Source organism: Aythya fuligula, chromosome 1 (assembly GCF_009819795.1).
Source record: "Aythya fuligula isolate bAytFul2 chromosome 1, bAytFul2.pri, whole genome shotgun sequence".
Lineage (NCBI taxonomy): Eukaryota > Metazoa > Chordata > Aves > Anseriformes > Anatidae > Aythya > Aythya fuligula.
In genome coordinates, this window is record NC_045559.1 from 101481708 (window position 1) to 101500081 (window position 18374).

The following is an 18374-nucleotide window of genomic DNA, read 5'->3' on the forward strand; positions in this document are numbered from 1 at the left end:
TGCAATGGGGTTAACGTATTCAACATGTTTCTTGGAAATTAAGCTTATTTTTTACATCTCATTCAATCCTCACAACCTAATGACAAGGCCTAGGAGCACATGGAGCACCATGTTGTGAGGTGGCAGTACCACCACATGCTGGACTCATCCGATAGCGGCCTTTCTTCCAGGCTCACCCAGCCTTTCCACCTATGGTGTGAAGCCTTTGTGCTGCACCACCACCTCTCATGCTGTGAGATAAGGCAATTGGGGCCACACGAAGGTGTCCTCATGGTGCTTGGCCATGCACCCCACTGCAGAAGCAGGGACCTGGCAAAGCTTATTGGGAGGCTTGGTCTTTGTCACCTGGTATGACCTGACAAACTGCACTTGCATTGCTCCAGCGGGAGAACCAGACTATGCTCTCCCTGCCCACAAAGCCCTTTATTTATTACGCTGTCCTCCGGTGCAATTGGTAATTATGGCAGAGGACAGGAAAAGGAAACAATCAGGGAAACTGACGGGGAAGCAGACTAAGGCTTTCTCTGCCGTGGGGTCACCGCGTGGGGCGGGAAGAGGGCGCGGAGCCGCTCAGGGTTTCCCAGTAACCGGTCATTTCCCCAGCGCCCCATGACCACCAAGGAGGCCTCAAGGAGCCGTGCGCCCGTTTCAGGGCGGGCTTCTGGAGGCCCGAGGGGCTCCGCAGGTGCGCTGCGGGGTGGGGACGGGCAGCTCCTCAGGGGATGCTGCCCGCAACGCCCCCGGCTCCGAGCACGGGACAGGGCTCGGGCGCCCCCACACCATCCGACGCCTCGGAGGGGGCCGTGGCCGCCCCGCCTGTTACCTTCGGCAGGGCGGGACCGGGGCTGGGGCCGGGGCGGGGTCTGCCGAGCCGTGCCGGGGCCGTGTAGGTGCGGCCCCATTACGGTGTCCCGAGGCGGCAGCCGGCAGGAGAAGGGGAAGGGAAGGGAGAGCCGGCGGCGGCCCAGCGTGACAGCAGAAAGTTGGGGCTCGGCCCCGCCTGAGCCGTGCACCCCTGCCCCGGCCGAGGGGGCAGGCGAGGAGCTGCTCCTCCTCCCGCCGCACCGAGGGAAGGAGGGTGGGGGCGTTGGCCCGGGGAAGTTTTGCTCCCGCTGCCTCTTCCTTCCTTCCTCCTTTCTCTCTTCGCCCCTCTCCTGTGCCCTCCTCCTCCTCCTCCGGCGGCGGGGAGGGGGCTCCGTGGCGCAGGGGGCGGTGGCGGCGATGCTGGGCTGGGCGAGGAGCCGCCGCCGGGGCTCCCCTGCGTGACCGCGGCCCCCGCCGCGCCGCGCCGCGCCTGCCGCCTTCCCCCGTGATGGCAGCGGGGGCTGCCGCCGCCTCGCCGCCGCGCTCCGACCGCCCCTCGCCCGCTCCGGACGCCCAGTGACCCCCCGTGGCGGGGAGCGCCCCTCTGCCCGGCACCCCACACCCCCAACAGCCGAGAAGGCTCCGGCCGGAGGAGCGAGCAACTCGCGAGCCGCGAAGCCGGGCTCTTTTGTCTCCTGCCGTCGCCGTGGATGGTCCCGGGAAGTGTCAAGGCGCCGCCGAGGAACGCCCGGACCGAGAGAGGGGAGAGCGGGGCCGCGGTGCTGCCGCAGCCCCCCGCCGCTGGCAGCGCCCCCCGAGCCGGTGCCAGGGGGTGGCGGAGCCCGACCGGCGCTGAGCTGCCGTGGGATTACAACTGGGGGCTCCCCGCTGCTCCTGCCCCCGCTCTTCTGGCATGAGACTGTCTGCGGGCGCCACCTGAGGACAATGATCGCGGAGTTTGCTCACTTTTACCTCTTCGGATTACTCTGCCTCGCCTCAGGTAACTGCGGGGGGCGGCCCCTCCCGGCCCCTCGCCTCCTAGCCCAAACTCGAGGCCGGTTCCAGGAGCCGGTGGAGAGCCTGGGGGGGGGGGGGGTTGGGGTGGGTGCCGGGGGCTGTTTGGTGTGGAGGGGGCGGCCACGGAGTGGCCGTGTCAGCGGGATAAGGGGGCTGGGGGGAGATGGCCGAGCAGATAGGGGGGATTAGCGGTCATTAGCCACCGCTGTGCGTTCCGGGGCACCTTATCGCGCCTGTGGATTAAAGATACGCTATCGAGGCATTGTCGGCAGCGGGTTTTCTCCGGGTTCCCCACCCGAGCACCCACCCCGTCGGACCCCAAAATGGATGCGCGCCCCCCCCGCCGGAGCAGAGGGCAGCGCGGCGGAGGTGCTCGGTGCTCGGCCGGGCTTCTGGCTCGGCATGAGCTCCCTGAAATTTGGGAGGCCGGGCTGCCGGCCCGCGGGACGCCCCCCCGCTCCCAGCAGCTCCTTTTGTCAGGCGTTAAAGGGAGCAGTGAGTAAACGCAGTCAGACCTCGCCGAGCAGCCGCGGCTGGCGTGGGCAAGCGGCTTCCACCCTAATTGGTTTTTATAAGTTCGCCGAGGACCCCGCCGAGTAATTAAAGTGGTGGTAGTACGAGGCACCTGGTCAGTAAATGAATGAATGAAGTTTTTGAAAGACTTAAGTGCACCGCCTGAAGCTTTAAGTCTTAATTATGTCACCGAGTGCAATAACTTATGTCTGTTTCTAGATTATATCATAAATTTAACCATTACATTTTTGCTGTTAGGTATTAGGTTTACTCCTGCGGCTTTGAATGTGGAAAGCATTGCATTTCTCTCTCAGGAGAGCAACTCGAACCTAGTTCACTGTGAACCGTGTCAGTCATGCTACCTTTTGCTTGCTTGCCTCTGTCCTGCCTTCCTTAGCTAGCTGAAGAAACAGCTGGACTGGGGGGCCTTCCACCAGTTTGCTCTCTGAGTCTTCCGCGTTGTAGAAAAGTTGACTTTATGTGCTAACTCCTTTCTGGACTAGGATATCCTTTATTCCAAGTCAAGCAGCAGTTTTTCAGAATTGTTTTTTATTCTCTCATGTATTTCTCACATAAACGCTGAATAGAGTAGAAAGGAATGTAAGGGTGTTTGTTTTTCACCCACTTGGGATAGGGCCATTTTCCCTAATAATGTTGATTCCACATGAGTTATTGGGGACAAAAAAAAAAAAAAGAAAGCCATGAATGCTTATGGAGGTTTTTAATTTTGTATGGTAAGTAAAGCCAGTAACATAGAGACAAATGCCAGAGAATAACTTTCTTGTAGATCCTGCACCAGAAGGGTTTTTTTTTTCCCTCAGTTATAATGTGGTCAAACAGTCCATCTTGTGTCTGGAACAATGGAGATACCAGAAACCTGAGGCGCGATGAAGTTTGGAGGCAGATGGCTTTAATGCAGAAGGAAGGACAGGAGTCACCTACAGCAGTTTCCTCATTGAAATCCTTTCAGTTCCGCTGACAGCTGATCTGCTTGCAAGCTGATTGATCCTTTCCTCCCTTTTCCACTGAAGGTTTTCACTTCCCTCACACCTAATCTGAATCAACGGTTTGTGTGGTCACACTTTAAATGGGATGGTGGAAACTTTTACTGAGAGGTGGGAAATTACTGGGGGATGGGGAGGAGGGAAATCTTTGTAATAATAACAAGGTATGTAGGTTAGTGTTTGTTAAAACAGTAATTGGTAAACCACTTAGTATTTAAACCCCTTAATTTTTACCCTGGTGTTGCCTCTGTGAAGTACCTTCTTTCGTCTAAGCCTGCGGTTAATAAATGTTGAATAAATTTAAATTTTGAATCATTTTGAACATTGGCATATATACTTCCCTCCCTTATCCTTTCAGTGTCAGTGTAATTTCAACACTTCTTTGCATAAAAAGAAGAAAAATTGCTTTAAGGGGTACTTCTTCTCAGGTAGACTTTGTTTTCTTGAGTATTTATGTGCATTTTTGCCCTTTTTCCTCCATTTTGAGAGAGTCTTTGCTTTATTCCTTTATAATCCATAGCTATCTCTCCCCCCCCCCCCCCAAAAAAAAAAAAAAAGGCAATAAAACCTACACTCAAAAAAATAAGCATCAGACTAGTATGTTTGGGGAATAAAAACTTTCCGTAAACCTGGGAGTAATGCAGAACACTTTTTCTGGGAATAGGAGTATCAAAGTTCTGCTTTTTCCACGTGTGTGTGTTCACTGCTCCAGCAACCTGTAAGACTAAATGTTTCACTAGTTGGCTGTCCAATCCTTTCACAGGAATCTTTATATTTCTACAAGGTGTTTCATTGCATAGCTGATTCCCACCTGCTCAACATGTTTCCCAGCCTCTTTCTGTCTGTGATATCCCATACCAATTATTGTACTTCAGATGGGATTGGTAAATCTGATAGAGGGATTTTTATGCTGTGTGAAATAGGGCAGCTCTGATGGAACCTAGGCAGGCATGGTTTCCATTGATAGTTCTAGCCAGTGGAGGGCAAAATTGTCTCTTATATTCCTTTATGGGAGAGTCATCTTCCAACTGTTAATAGTTAAGGGGTGTCTGAAATGTCCCTAAAGTCCTTTCCAGTTGGCTAACCTGTCTATTGGATTAAATAAATCAGCAATTTCTTTGACACTTTTGTTTCATAAGTTTGTACTTAAAGAGGGAAGTTTCCCCTGTGCAATAAGAGAGCAATTTGTAGGTTTCGTGAAGTGGTATTAGAGAATTTCAGGAAGTGTTTCTGTTCTTTTTCCATAATCTCGGTCTGATGATAATAATAAAATATATTTTAAAGTCTTTATTTTACACAGTAATTCAAAGGATTTTGAATGTCTAAGTGCATCATCTGTAATTAAATAATCCATGGAAGTATTGAACAAACCCATGTTTTTCCATCCACTCCTAATGCACCATGCATTGTTCTAAGTAATTTTACTGTAAAAATGTTTAAGAAGGATAGCTCCTTACACTTGAAGCAGGCCAAATTTTCATGGTGTTTAAGGACTTCAGACTATAAAAGAAATTGCCACATGCTGTTCAACTGGTAATTCCTTACTTGTGATGAAATATCCTGCAAATATCCAAGTATTTGACTGATTACCACTTATCCATGTGACTACTGATAGTATCTGTTGATACTGAACAAACCCTTTCTTAAAATTCGCATTAGCATGCAAATTCTTTCAACTAGAAAGAGTCACTCTTTTTATGCAGCTTAGGAATTGATATGGACACCTATTTAAAACAGAAGGACATTCTAACTGGCTTTTTGACTCACTGCAAACAGTATTGATTGTCAAATGTTGCCTTGTTTCTGTGCCACTTAGTCCCTTGTGGTCTTCCTGAAGTAACGCAGCACTTCCATTAGAAGTACCTTTGCAAAGGGTTCAGGGCTTTGAACTTCAGAGGACTGCTGCATACAGCCCACAGAATTTTGTGAGAAAACATGAATTCAGATGAGGGGTACTTCTGAACCTACTGCCCAAAGTCTGTAGGCTAAAGGTTCTGATTTGGTCTACAAAGATAGACGGATGATTACAAATATTACCAGAAACCAACAACACCTAGGTAACAGTATTGTTTAAGGCCAAATGTTGACATGTGGTATCCATACCAAATGATGTTTTAATATAAAATGCTTAGGAAGTGATTGCCAAAGAGGTTCTGTGGGGAATCAGAAACAATCTTCATAAGAGGTACAGAGAAAAAATAATCTATTTAGACGCCTACAACTGAGAAATATACTGCTGCACTTAAGAACAACCTATTCTGCTGTTCTCCTTCTCACACATAATACCGGTTTTGGTTTGGCCCTTAACTTTCCCAAATAACTGAAAGAGTTTTGTTTCACAATCCTAAACAAACATAATTGTGTCTCATTAGGGGATGATTTTGTCCAATTAATTTTAAGTAGGCTGGGGCAGCTAGCAACTCCAGTTACTTGTGCAGCTTCTACACCTTATTTATTAAATGCATTGTGTGAGTAATGGTCATCTCGCTCAGTATCATGGTAGCTATTTTAATTCTTTTTCAAAGTATATCTCTACTGAAGATAGGCCTTGTCAGTGTATTGAGAACTTTTTTTTTTTTTTTAATTGAATGGCTGGGAGTGAGGCTTTTCTCTGTTAATAGTTAATATTTTGAGCTTATTTTGCGGTCAGGAAGTTAGTAGGAACCTTGCACTTTTCAAGCAAACTCAAGAATACCATATGCAGAGGTCCTGGCAAGTTTTATTTGTATATTCTGCTCTATAACCTTGTTTGGTGGTGATAACCTTCCTTAACTTTTGTGCCGAGTACCTCTTCATAAAATCGTAGAGTAAACAGTGAAATAACTAAAGTAGCGAGTGAGGTGTATTATGAGTACAATAAATTGTGTAAACAAGAGAAATAAGAGTGTTTTCCCTATTAGAAACCAGAAGCTTGAGCAAGAGGTGAGCACAGAGTTGCAAAGAGATGCTCTTAGTATCTTGAAAGGAAAAGAGGTGCTTGAGTTTACGACTTTCGTTCATACCCTCTTTAGTACCAGGACCTACATAGGCAATCCAGGTGTTTGAATATAACAGCATGTTTCACGCATAGGTGAATGCCTCTTGGCTGACTATTGCATCAGCCTTAAATGAGCATTTAATTGGTGTGGGTAGAAGGGCATTGAAGAAAGAAAATACTTTATGAGAAGAAATACTTAAGTCTTAAGGCTTGGGCCATAGATGGCAACCAGTTATGTTGAGCTATCAAAATTGAAACCTGGAAAATAAGAATGGGTAGACTTGAGGAGAAACTGGGAGGCTGATACGGAATTACAGTTTTCAGTCAGGTGTACAGGCTTCTGTTACTGTGTTGTTGTATTGTTTTCTTTTCCTAAGATAATAATCAGGATAATGAAAGACTTGGGACAAGTACTGTAAGTTACCTTATCCAGGAAAAGGATAAGCTTCCTTGAAATAACGAGGTGCTGAATTTAACTCTGGATGCCAGAATTTTTGTTAGGTGACACGGTTCTTTGTGAATCATCAGAAAAATTATATATTTATCCACCAAAATTATAACAGTTGCTTCCAGAGAGTTTTAAGAGGTGAGAGGATATGCCTCTTAGACCAGGAATGTGTATGATTTAATTGGTGTAAAAAGAGCAGCATAAAACTAGTTGGAGGAAGGGGTAGGTAGCTATTTACTCTCACTTAGGAACCTGAAGTATCCACTTCAAGTATTAGGAGGAGGAGAAATGTCCTACACATTGACAGAATGATGGATAGAGGGTAAAGAAAACATATTCTATTTGTTTCTGTGTCTTCTGAAAATAAAATGAGAAAGCTAACTTTACTGGGTGAGTGCAGGAGTATATGAGCAACTAATGAAGGTAAACACTACTGAGGACTATAAACAGTACTGAGGACTATTTTAGTGTTCTTTGATAAGATCTGTAGAGATTTTTCTTGCTTCTTTTGCCCAGAGACTTTCAGAACAGTGAAAATGCACTAGACTATTGTATGTGTGCATCTTTGCATGTCTGCCAATTAAAACAAAAAAATTGAAAATAATTTGTATTTGCAAACAGTGGTGGGGTCAGTCTTTTAATTTAGAGCAGTTTCAGGTAAGGGAAAGATACAGGATGTTCTGTCTCAACGCCTATGGACAGAGAAGTCATTCTTCCTTTAAAGAGGTTTTTAAAGAGAGAGGACCGAGTGGTTAACTCAGTGGTGTATCTTTCAGCTTTTCTTACCTGAAAAGAGAAATATGTTTTTCTCTTGGAGGAACAGAAACTTGGAAACTTAAAAAGGAGAATCTATGGCTAGTCAGCAGAGAACGTACTTGTAGATCTAAGCAAAGGATGCTTGTTTAAAAAGCAGCTTTACATTTTCATGCATTTAAGGCCCTCAAACTTACTCATAGTTGCTATTGCCACCACTATCCGCAGAGCCACGCAGAACTTGTGTACTTTCCTATCTAGCTTGTGGTGAAGCCATGTCAACCAGTTGCTGCAGGAGTGTAGAACCTGAGGATATTGGATATCTGAGGATATCTTAGGCGTTCGCTTCACCTTCTGACACAGAGAAAAATGCTAAAGCTATTATAAAAGTCAATGTATTGAACACCTATCTTATTCAACCTCATTTTTAACCCATTTGGTTTTGATCTTAGTGTTTTTTATATAGACTCTGTAGTATATCAAAACATCAGTTTTTAATAAAGATGTCTTAAGTATTCATTTTCACAGTCAGAATTCTGACGTTCTTTATAGAATACTTGTATTAACATGCATACTTTCTCAAAACAGTAACTATGTCGGTGGAGATTTTTCTCACTTGGTTTTCAAAGAAGTTCCATAGTAAACAATTGGATTCTATATCTAAGTAAGGGGGGAGTCTGTATATGGATTAGCTGACTGACTGCTGAGGTAAATTCCAAACTGTGCATTCACCTTGTGTTTTCTGCTGCCAGACTTCACACCTTCAGAGGGGCAAGGTGTGCCCCTGTGCTATGTTAAATATTAATTTACATGGAAATAAATACTAAATTAAATAGAACATTCATATTTAACTATAACTTAGTATAAATTCAGAGTAGATGAAAAGAAATGTGCAATATTATTGAATTGATATAAATAACTTTTTGATCTGAAAAAGTGCTTGTTTCCTGGACTGCTACAGTCCTGAAATACATACATATTATTTGAAGAAATGCATAGTCAGATATGCAAAATTATTCAAAGTGCCCTATTAGCAGGTATTTGCTCAGTATGGTGTTGCATTACATGAAGTTTAATGCTAATACAGTAAATGATTAAAAGAATGGGAAAGCCCATTACTGTAGATTTAAGATTAGTAAAAGTGACAAATCTGTGCTGAAATCTGTATTTAAAATCTTCAAATTAATATATTATTTTTTACATCTTGCCTGGTGAGTTAGCTGTTGAGTAAGCTGAGTTCTGGAACATGATCTTTGCAGACATGGAGTGCAGGACATACCACGGGAAGGTTTCCAATGAAATACGAACAGTCATCCTTAACAGCAGTGTGCTAGAACTGAATAGTCTATGCTCTTTTGAAGTAATGCAGTTTTGTAGTCTGTCTTCAACTCTTATAATGGACTTCTATATAAATCAGAACTGTAATTTATTTAGTATTGTTGAACTGCTTCATGAGCAAGCACACTAGTATTGCATTAAAACTTGCTTGGCTAGCATTTTTGTGCAGTCTGAAATTTGCATATCCTCAGGCAAGATATTTATTTTGCATTCTGTGTTAGTTATATTGCCTCTTATCTAATTACTGAACTGTCTTTATGTTGAAGATGAGATATATAGAACTCTTTAAAATTCATATGCAGAAGGTTCCTTTTTTTTCTTTTTAATTTGCTTCTACAGTAGCATAATAGACATAAATAGCTTCTCACCTTAGAAATTAGAATATCAAGGATATCCCTAAAAATATGTACAATTTGAAGTTTCTGTTCTTTTGGAAGTAGGTAGAGAGGGAGAGAAGTATGTTTTTGATAGTGACCAAATAGATGTTCTTTAAAGAGGGACTGAACTTTCAGGAAACACTACAACTCTTTTGTTTTTGTGATCCAGGGCACTGAGTTGTTGAAGTTGGGAACCTGCAGCCTAGACTTGGAACCACTTAAAATCAGTAGTACCTCTTGAAACTCTTGATTCTAGTGTTCAAATTAAATTGTGTAAAGTGTTTGACATTATTTTTAGCTGTGAATGTTTATGGATCATTGTCTTTACTCGGCCCATCTGAAAATGAGATTGTGGTGAATATTTCCTTAAGAGGCAATTAACTGAAAAAGCCATATACCCTGGATGCATTTGCATGGGCATCTATAGTTCTGTGTAGAGTAAGAGGCCAGTCAAAGACATGCTTGAGTATGTGTTCTGTCATTACCTTTTTGGTTTGTCACTTTTGTAGTGTGTTTTTCAATCCTTGGTCAAAAGCAGTATTTTTCACGCTCCCGTTGACCAAATAAGCCCAACCATCTAAACCCAAAACAAGGATTGAAGGCCCCAAATACAAATTAAGTTGTGCCTGTAAACACATAATATAGGGTCGTAAAATGGAGATTTTGGATTAAAAAAAAAAAATAAATCTGTTGGATGCTAGGCAGGTTTGGAAATGGAAATTGCAAATTCTGGATGCTCCCCTCTCACCTCCTACACTACTGAACAATTCTGTTAGTGCAACTTTCTCTCTTGGAAGAGAGCTGATGGTGTAGCTACAGTACTTCAAATACTGCAAATACTTCACAAGGAAGGTGTTGCATGGTAGGAGGTGATAAAGTTGTTTTTTTTTTTTCTTTCTTCAAGTATCCACGAGCAGAAAAAAGAGAAAAGAATGCTAGGCTAGGATAGTAAAACCAAATTATTTTCCTTTTTGCTGCCCAAAATAGGAGTTGCCACTACAGAGAATAGTGTTTGTGCATACAGTATTGTAGCAGTAGAACGCAGGATGTGTGTAGCAAAGAGGTGTGACTAAAGGTGATCCTATCAGGCTGGTGCTCAGGCAGAAAAGTGAGTGGCAAGGAGGCCCTGCACAAGGAATGAAGTCCTGTCTCCACTAACATGGAAAATTATGGTTTTAACTTCAAAAGCTGTTAAAACTTGGAAGGAATTAGTGTATCGCTAGCACTGAAGGGCACCTGGAACTGAATGGCTGAGCTAAATCATTCAATAATGATTAATGAGACTCATTGCTTAGGTTAAACAACCTTTACAAATTAAAAGGAATATTTTAAAATCAGATGCAAAGCTGAAAGAAGAATGCATTGCCACTGTTTTCTCTTGAATGCAAAAGATGGTGGAAAGTCTTCCCTACTCTGAGACAAGGAGAATCTGTTAAGTGTTGCTGTTAAATTAATTTCCTAGTTTCTGAACTTATGAGCAACTGATCTGAAGATTATTTTGTGGCTTCTAAATTGTGAATGCAGTGATCAGAACCTTCAAATGGAAAGGAGCATATTGGATAGAATTCTGCTACTTTTTAGAGAATTTAGGAAAAAAATATTTCTACTCTCTTATTTGTGAGTGTTAATAAATAACCTGTAGGTAGTGCAAAATACTGAAAATGTAAAGTGAAACAAAGGTAAAGGCATAAAGAATATTTATTTTAATTTTTCTTGAGCGTGATTCTGGCAGTTACTGAGCTGAATAGTAATGTAGCTTGGTTTCTGATCAGAACAATGGTTGAAATGTCCAAAGGGTGTCATTCCACTGGAGGCTTATAGTACCAATGTGAATATACTTCTATTTGTTTCCAGGTTCTTAGTTGAGGTAGTAAAGAAACCAGTTAAACATGTTGATTAATTTTTTTAGAACTGTAAAAAGAAAACAGTGGCATCATTAATGATACTGCTGTTTAAAATGTGTGGCTTTGTGCAGGAAATTCATAGGGGAAGAAAATAAGTGAGCTAGGCCCTTCTGCAATAAGATGTCATTCCTCTGGGGCTTATCATGGCCAAAACTGTAACAGCATTTAGCTTTAATCTCTAGGGGTTGAGGTTCCCTAAAGTGCATTGCTGAAAAAAAATCTCTGCTCACAACATTTCTCGACTTCTGTATTGCTGGTTTTCCCACTTACTCAATGTCTGACTTGGTTGTCTTTCAAATTTTGATTGATTCATTCTTTTTTTTCCCAGCAGAAAGCAAGCAAGCAAGATTTTTTAAAGCTAAAGCTTCATGCCTATTTATACGTTTTCATGGCATCAGTTAGCCTAATGTGGAATGAAAACATGCAATTCCCTGCTGCTCACCCCCACCCAATATTCTGTACCGGATGGAGTAATTTTCCTGCCTTTGCTGGGACAGCCAGCCTAGAAGGTCGGGCATGTTTAGGTTGACCCACTACCTTAGTGACCAGGAAGAATTTTTTATATTTATACAGACAGTTTCGTTGGTGCATGTGTTTTTCTTGCTTTTTCCTGACTATAGAAATTATTGGTGTTGTGGACATTTAATTTTTACCGATAACTGTGGATATTTTTTTTTTTTTTTTTGGGGGGGGGGGATCACTACTAAATAGAGAATGAATTAAAATGCTCTTATTCCAAAAAGATTGGCACAGATCATTGTGTCTTCAGAACTGATACTTCTCTCTTTGGCAGTAATTTACATTTTATTTTACATAAATTTACAAAAAGACATTTACATTTTATTTGCCTCTTACCCTATTGCAGGAAGGAAAGCAGCAACCTCACACTAAAAATTCATGGTGAACAACAGTCCACCAGTAATTAGAATTAAACTGAGTCATTTTGCTCGGTCATTTCATTACAGTTCCTGTAGGCTTGCAGCTGATCATTTTGAATCTCGTAAACCTAAATTTTATTTTACTCACCTTATGCAGGTCAAGTAAAAAGCCACGTCAATTTAATGAATCCTTTTCTTTGCAATGAGCTGAACGTGGCATTTGTTTTTGTTCTAGCAGTCATGAAATAACAGGGTGTTGGCGACAAGTCCATTATTGGCTCTGTGTTTGAGGGCTTTTACTCCACCCAACATATTATGTGTGCAGACTATAATGTACTTGTTAAAACCTGTTTTAAAATAAGGATTCCTTTTTTAAAAAAAGCAGTAATAAAGAGAAAATAAAAATAGCTCCCTGATCTGTATTAGCATAAAGAAAGAGAAGCAGCAACTCATTTGTTTCATGGCTTAAGGAAGAAAAAAAAAAAAAAACTCTCAGCCCCTTCAAGTCAAAGAAGGTTTCACTTCTGATTTTAAGTTTTACCTCCAGCTGTATGTCACTATGCCACTGAATGATATTACAGAGAAGGTGTTTAGGGCTGGATGCTTAATCACGTCACTTGTAAACTTAAAATGCGGAAAGTTTCAAGGATAATCAGACTGCAATTTTGCATGCATTTTTATCAGTCACTGCAATGTTGGGTTTACTGCATGTGGTTTTGATGTATTTCCTGTGGATTTCATTCACCTGTTTGCTAAAGGACCAAACTAGTATCTGCTTTGTTTATTTGTTTTTGTTTGGTTGATTAATGGCTTTTTCAAAACATTTCTGGCTTTTAATTTTGCTGTACTTTTTTTTTCCCCTGACATTTAGGCAGTATTGTAAGAGAATTATAATAAATGTAATACTTTGTTTATATAGGTACTGACTTTTTTAAAAATAATTTCAGTGTTTTTGCTGTTTGCTCAGGTTTGAAAATTAATGTAGTCTGGTTCCTACCATATAATACTTGGAGGGAGCCATAAGATGTTATGAAAGAAGTGTTAGGCAGAGATCACCTCTTTAAAGAAAGAATGGTGCCAATATAAAACTGTAAAATACTCATCAACGTTTAGAACGTGCTATTTACAAACCTTTACTTCATTCATTTTTTTAACCAAAGTTTTAAGAAAAAATTAAGCCAGACTTTCCTATGTGACTAGTCCTTTTGTTAAAAGTACCAGGTGTCTGATCAACAGCATGTGCTGAGAAGCATGAATTTCAACTCTGTGGAGACTTTAAATGCACTTTAACTTTCATGAGCTACAAGTTGTGTGTCTTGTTTTGTTTTCCTTCTAAACAGGGCAATGCCAGATAGAGTTTTGTTATTTCACTACAGATTTAAGACACAGATTTGTGCATATTTTTCTTCAGGCTTTTAAGGGCTCAAGTTTAAGTGGTAGATCATTATTCTACGCATCAAAAGTGAAGGGTGATTAACTCCGTCTGGGTGCATGCAGTGTAATTTTAGAGGCTACAAATGTTGTTACAAGTCAGGTTAAGGTTTAAAGGTGAAAGTTTGGCTGAATGAGTTTTACAGCTTTAAGTTAATGTACGCAAACAAAGAAACTCTTGTTTTCTACTCATTTACCTCTAGTGAGCAAGTAGCTAATGTGGTACAGAAAAGAAAATGTGAAGATTTTGCAGCTTGCCATAAAGCTCAAGCTACGTACTTCTTATTTCAATTTAGAAGTCCCATTAAATAAACTCAATCTAATACAGCTTTGATTTAGGCTGTTCATCTTCCAAATGTGAAGTGAAATGATAATGGCTTTAAACTAAGTGATATCTGTTATAGCTTAACTTTTAGGCATGAATGTATTTTAGATTTGCTTATATGCCATTAAATAATTTGAAGAACCTATTGAGATAAAAACCTAGTAAAACTGCCCTAATGGGTTTAAGCTTTGCTTCTAGATAATTCTTCAGTTGTGTTGGTAAGTTGAATTTCACTCAATTCTCTGACTTAATGTTGAACTTAAATATATGAGAATAAGCCAAGTGGGAAGAGAATGGGTGTTTTTTGAATATGGAACTTTTAAATGAAACTATAGCCTTTCTCTATAATTTTAACATAGTAAATCAGGTTGGTATTTAGAAGTAATGAGACAGGTAGGATCTGTCCATCCCAATGCTCCCTCTCCAATTAAAGATTTCTTAGTGCCAAACAATTTGGAAGCTTTTTTGAATTTCAGTGATCTATTCTATTTACAACAGATACAAGCTACGTGGTGTGCATTCTTATTGGGATGTATGCTAGTGGTAGAAACTGTTCAGCTGTGTCTGAAGAAGGGACCCAGGTTGCTAACAGTTCTGTTTGCTAATGCCATGGCATATAAATGGAATAAAACAAAATGGAAGTGATTAATGGGAACAAAAATAAACAGGTTTTGGTCTTGGTGAATGATACCTTTAAAGCACAGCAACCTTGTCGAACATAATTAAAGTTGTAAGAACTGGGGTAGGGTGAGTGGGCTCTATTCTCTGAGGTCATGATGGAAATACAGAGGTCAGGGTTTTGCACTTAGCCTTATGTAAACACTGTCATGCCCTAGTAAGTATAAGAATTGATTTAACAAGGTTAAGCTAGTCTTTAAAAAAGTGCACTTATTTGGTATCAAAATTTGAGTACAGCACCTATATTCTTATTTAACCAGCTAATGGGGGAAAGTAAAGAGACAAAGTAAGAACAATGAGAAATAAAAGTTTTTATTTATGCTTGCTTGTGGATACGTATTGATACTGAATGATTCTGTGGTGTCAGATTCCGTACAATAACATTCCTGTAGTTCTCCCAGAGCCTGCTCCATGAAATCTGCAGGTAGGCATTTGTTATTTTTTAAATCAGTTCAAAATGAGACTTGTTTTTTAGAACACTCTTTCCTATTTAGGTCTATTAAGTATTGTTTTCTTTTGCTGTAGAGCTTGGGTCCCTATCCTTCTTGAACACTTGAATAGTGCTATATATCTTCTGAGTATTAAGTTATTATTTAGTTCCAGAGTTTTTTTTGCTTTCATTAGTGGTTTGGATTCAGACTTACATTTATGCATTGTAGAACAGAAATTCAAGGGTGGGGAGGTATCCTAACAGTTTTCCCTTCTGAATTACTTGAATGTTCTTTCTTTCTCTGTGCCTCATCTCCAGCCCTTTTTGTGTCGGGCCTCCTTTCATTATGGTCCATTGCCAGTCAGAAGGAACCACGAGCTCCAGACGGAACATGCCTCTGACCGTTAAAAGGAGGGTGGCTGGCAAAATCCATAATAATTCAATTGAAAACAGAGTTCTGTAACCTAAAGTCTGGCAAGCACAGACGGCACTCCCTCTGAGAAGTTCCAAGGGCAATTGTTCAGGCTTTCACATGCTTTGTCTAGTCATCCAAAGCTGTGAACAGGATGGGGCTGACCAGCTGGATCTGCAGTTACGAGGTTCTGCTTGTATCAGCAGCCACCTTTTTATCGCCGCAGAGTAAGGAGAATGCAGGCCTTCAGAGAAGGGGAGGGTTGGTGTTCAGCATAATCGAGTATGCAAAGAAACACGCTGCAGTTACTGTCTGCAACCCTCTTTAGGCAGGTTTTGCTTACCGTGAAATGCTGCTTCAATATAGGTCAGCTTTAACTGCTGTAAATGAGCGCACTTCTGGTGAAGTCAATGAGCCAGTGTTAATTACTTCACTTGAGAATCTGCCCAAGTAGATGAGCAACTGGCAAATTCAAAGGCAAACACTTGCCCGCAAGAAAAGTTCAAGTTAGTTTGGTGTTTTGTATTTGTTTTCTTCTCAACTCTTCTGAGGAAGATGTCAACATTCCTACATCCTGATTGTGTTTGTTGCAAGTAGAGTTTTATTCACAAACGGAAAGTTTGTAAACTGTTACTGTTTTGAAAATAAAGGGATAATAGGTACTTCAGCTTCTCTTTCCAGATCCTCTCTCTACTAATAAAAGGAGTGGGTGATGTGAGCTCAGCTGAACAACGGTTGAGATCACAAAACCACCAGTGCCATTCAGCATGACTGGCATAATTAGCAGCTTCTAGTCAGAGGAAGCTGGAGGTTCCTTTTAATGGAGGCTGCTTGTGCTTGCCTGATCTGGTTCACAGAATAGAGGCATCGTGTGTCCCAGGGTTTTTGATGTGTCTAGTGAAAGTGAAGTAAACACCTTGTTTTTCTCCCCAGAGAGCTCACTTAGCTGCGTTACAGTTGGTGTTTACCTGACACTGTTAAATAATACTGAGAACAGGACGGAGACTAGTTATGCCTCTGGTGAGGCACATGAGGATGCATGTTCTGTCCATTCAGAATTATTTCATCAAAGGCAGGCTTTGATCAGGCAGGTCCCTGTAGATGCAAATATATGTTGCAGAGGTTTGTAAGAGTGGCAACGCTTTAAAACATAGTTAGTCAAAAAGTAGTAGCCTTATGGGTCAACAGAAAATGGTGACATTGACACTTTTTTGCAAACTAAATGACACAAATCTGGCAACCCAAACTATGGCAGTGTAACTAAACCATTACAATTTCATAATCAAGTAACGCTGTCTGTAAGCCTCAGGGAGAAGTCAGATCCTTTAATATTGGCCTACACACTACTTAGAATACTTATTTCTATTGCATATTATTTATCTATTGGCAGATTGTGCAGTAAATCAGGAAAAAAAAATGGCCAGCTGATCTGTATGTCACCGCCACCTCCCCCCCCCCCTTTTTTTTTTTTTTTTACCTTAACAATTCAATGCTACCTAGAGACCTGTTCAGACTCAGCCCTTCCAACTGATGGGGTGACTGGATTACCTGGATGCAATGTTGTTCCAAGTGGTTTTGCTCACTTCAGGTTTTAGATGCTACTCTTTACTGTCCAGTGCTTTGGTTCCTCCAGTAAACGGATGTATTGAAGTTTTTTGCATAAAGTTCTCTGCATACTAATTGCTCTGCATTTACGCTAGTTGCAGCCAGGTAAGATCCTTACTGTTTTATGTGCACTTTCTATTTTTGAGGACAAATAGGTCCAGGAATAAGGCAATACTTTATTTCTTAACCATTCATAAAAATTATCAGGGAAGAGAAAGTGCTGTAAGTCAAACAATTACTGTATGCAGAATGCCACCCATTGTCTCAGACCAAGAGCATGCGGTCCTTTCCCGAGTCCACAGTAACTTTAAATGTTTAGCTGTGCTGGTTTTACTCAGGTGGGCAGCCGAGCTCCACCACAACCGCTCTCTCACTCCCCCTCTCCTCAAAGAGGAAGGGGGAGAAAATACAACACAGAGAACTCAAGGTTTGAGATGAGAAAGGTTTAATTAAAGGGGAAGGGAATAAGGAGAAAAATAGAAACAAAAGAAACAGTAAGTCCGTGCGGAAGCACAGAGAGAAGGAAAAAAAAATATTCCCTATTTCCCATCAATGAGTGATGTTTGGCCATGTCCTGGGAAGCAGGGCCTCAAAACGCGTAGTGGTTGTTCAGGAGGAACAGCCCCCTTCCCCACGAGAGCCCCCCCTTTTATTGCTGAGTGTGACATCAGGTGTTACGGAATATCCCTTTGGTTGGTTTAGGTCAGCTGCCCTGGCAGTGTCCCCTCCCCATCACTTGTCCATCCCCAGCCTGCTGGCTCCTGGGGGCTTGGAAGGAGTCCTGATGCTGTGCCAGCACTATGCAGCAGTAGACACAACACTGGAGTGATACCAGTGCTGTTCCAGCTATGAGTGCAGAGCACAGCACTGTGTGGGCTGCTGCAGGGAGAGGTGACTCCGGCCCAGACAGACCCAACACATTAGCCTGGAACGTATTCTGGAAGCTTCCAAATGTATCAAGTATCATCACATTGTGTGTGTGGTGTTTTTTTATTTTTTTTTCCAAGTGGTTCATAGTCCCTAGGCTGAAGATACGGTTGCATCCAGGTTGATAGAGTAAGACCAGTTGATGTTTTTAGGTGGGAATCATCAGATGTTGATGATTCATCCATCACCTTCCAAGCATATGATTTCAAGGGACGTAAAGAAAGGCATGGCCAAATACAAAAAGCTTCATCAATATTTATTTTTTACCAGATCTATAATGTGCTTTGTATATATAAGAAAACTGATGATTGCATGGGGTTTCATGTTTAAAGTAACCTAAGCATGGTTTCCCTTCTTACACTCTCAAGGGTTGCAGAGATGGGTCAGGTCTTTACCATGCTTGTCTTTGAACCAGGAACCTGTTTCATTGGGATTGCGCTCACAGAACGGAAATGCTCACCTGTTTGTACCTTGGTAGAGCAGCAGCAGGTGGTCTGAAGCCCCAGGTAGGGATGTGGGCTTACCGATCAGAAAGTCATCAAGTCCAGGCCCT

At 41.7% G+C, this 18374-nt stretch overlaps 1 protein-coding gene across 6 annotated transcripts in view; it reads left to right on the forward strand.

The window, feature by feature from the left end:
• The window catches only part of ROBO1 (roundabout guidance receptor 1), a 735419-nt gene that overhangs the window by 413975 nt on the left and 303070 nt on the right, over window positions 1–18374 (forward strand). Inside the window, exon 1 of one of the 6 annotated variants that reach the window (XM_032207885.1) lies at window positions 1450–1804. The exons of the other annotated variants lie outside the window; for them this stretch is intronic. Within the exon in view, the coding sequence (XP_032063776.1) occupies window positions 1750–1804 (55 nt within the window). The 5' untranslated portion in view covers window positions 1450–1749. Of the gene's footprint in view, window positions 1–1449; window positions 1805–18374 lie in introns of those variants that run through there. 6 annotated transcript variants of the gene reach the window in all.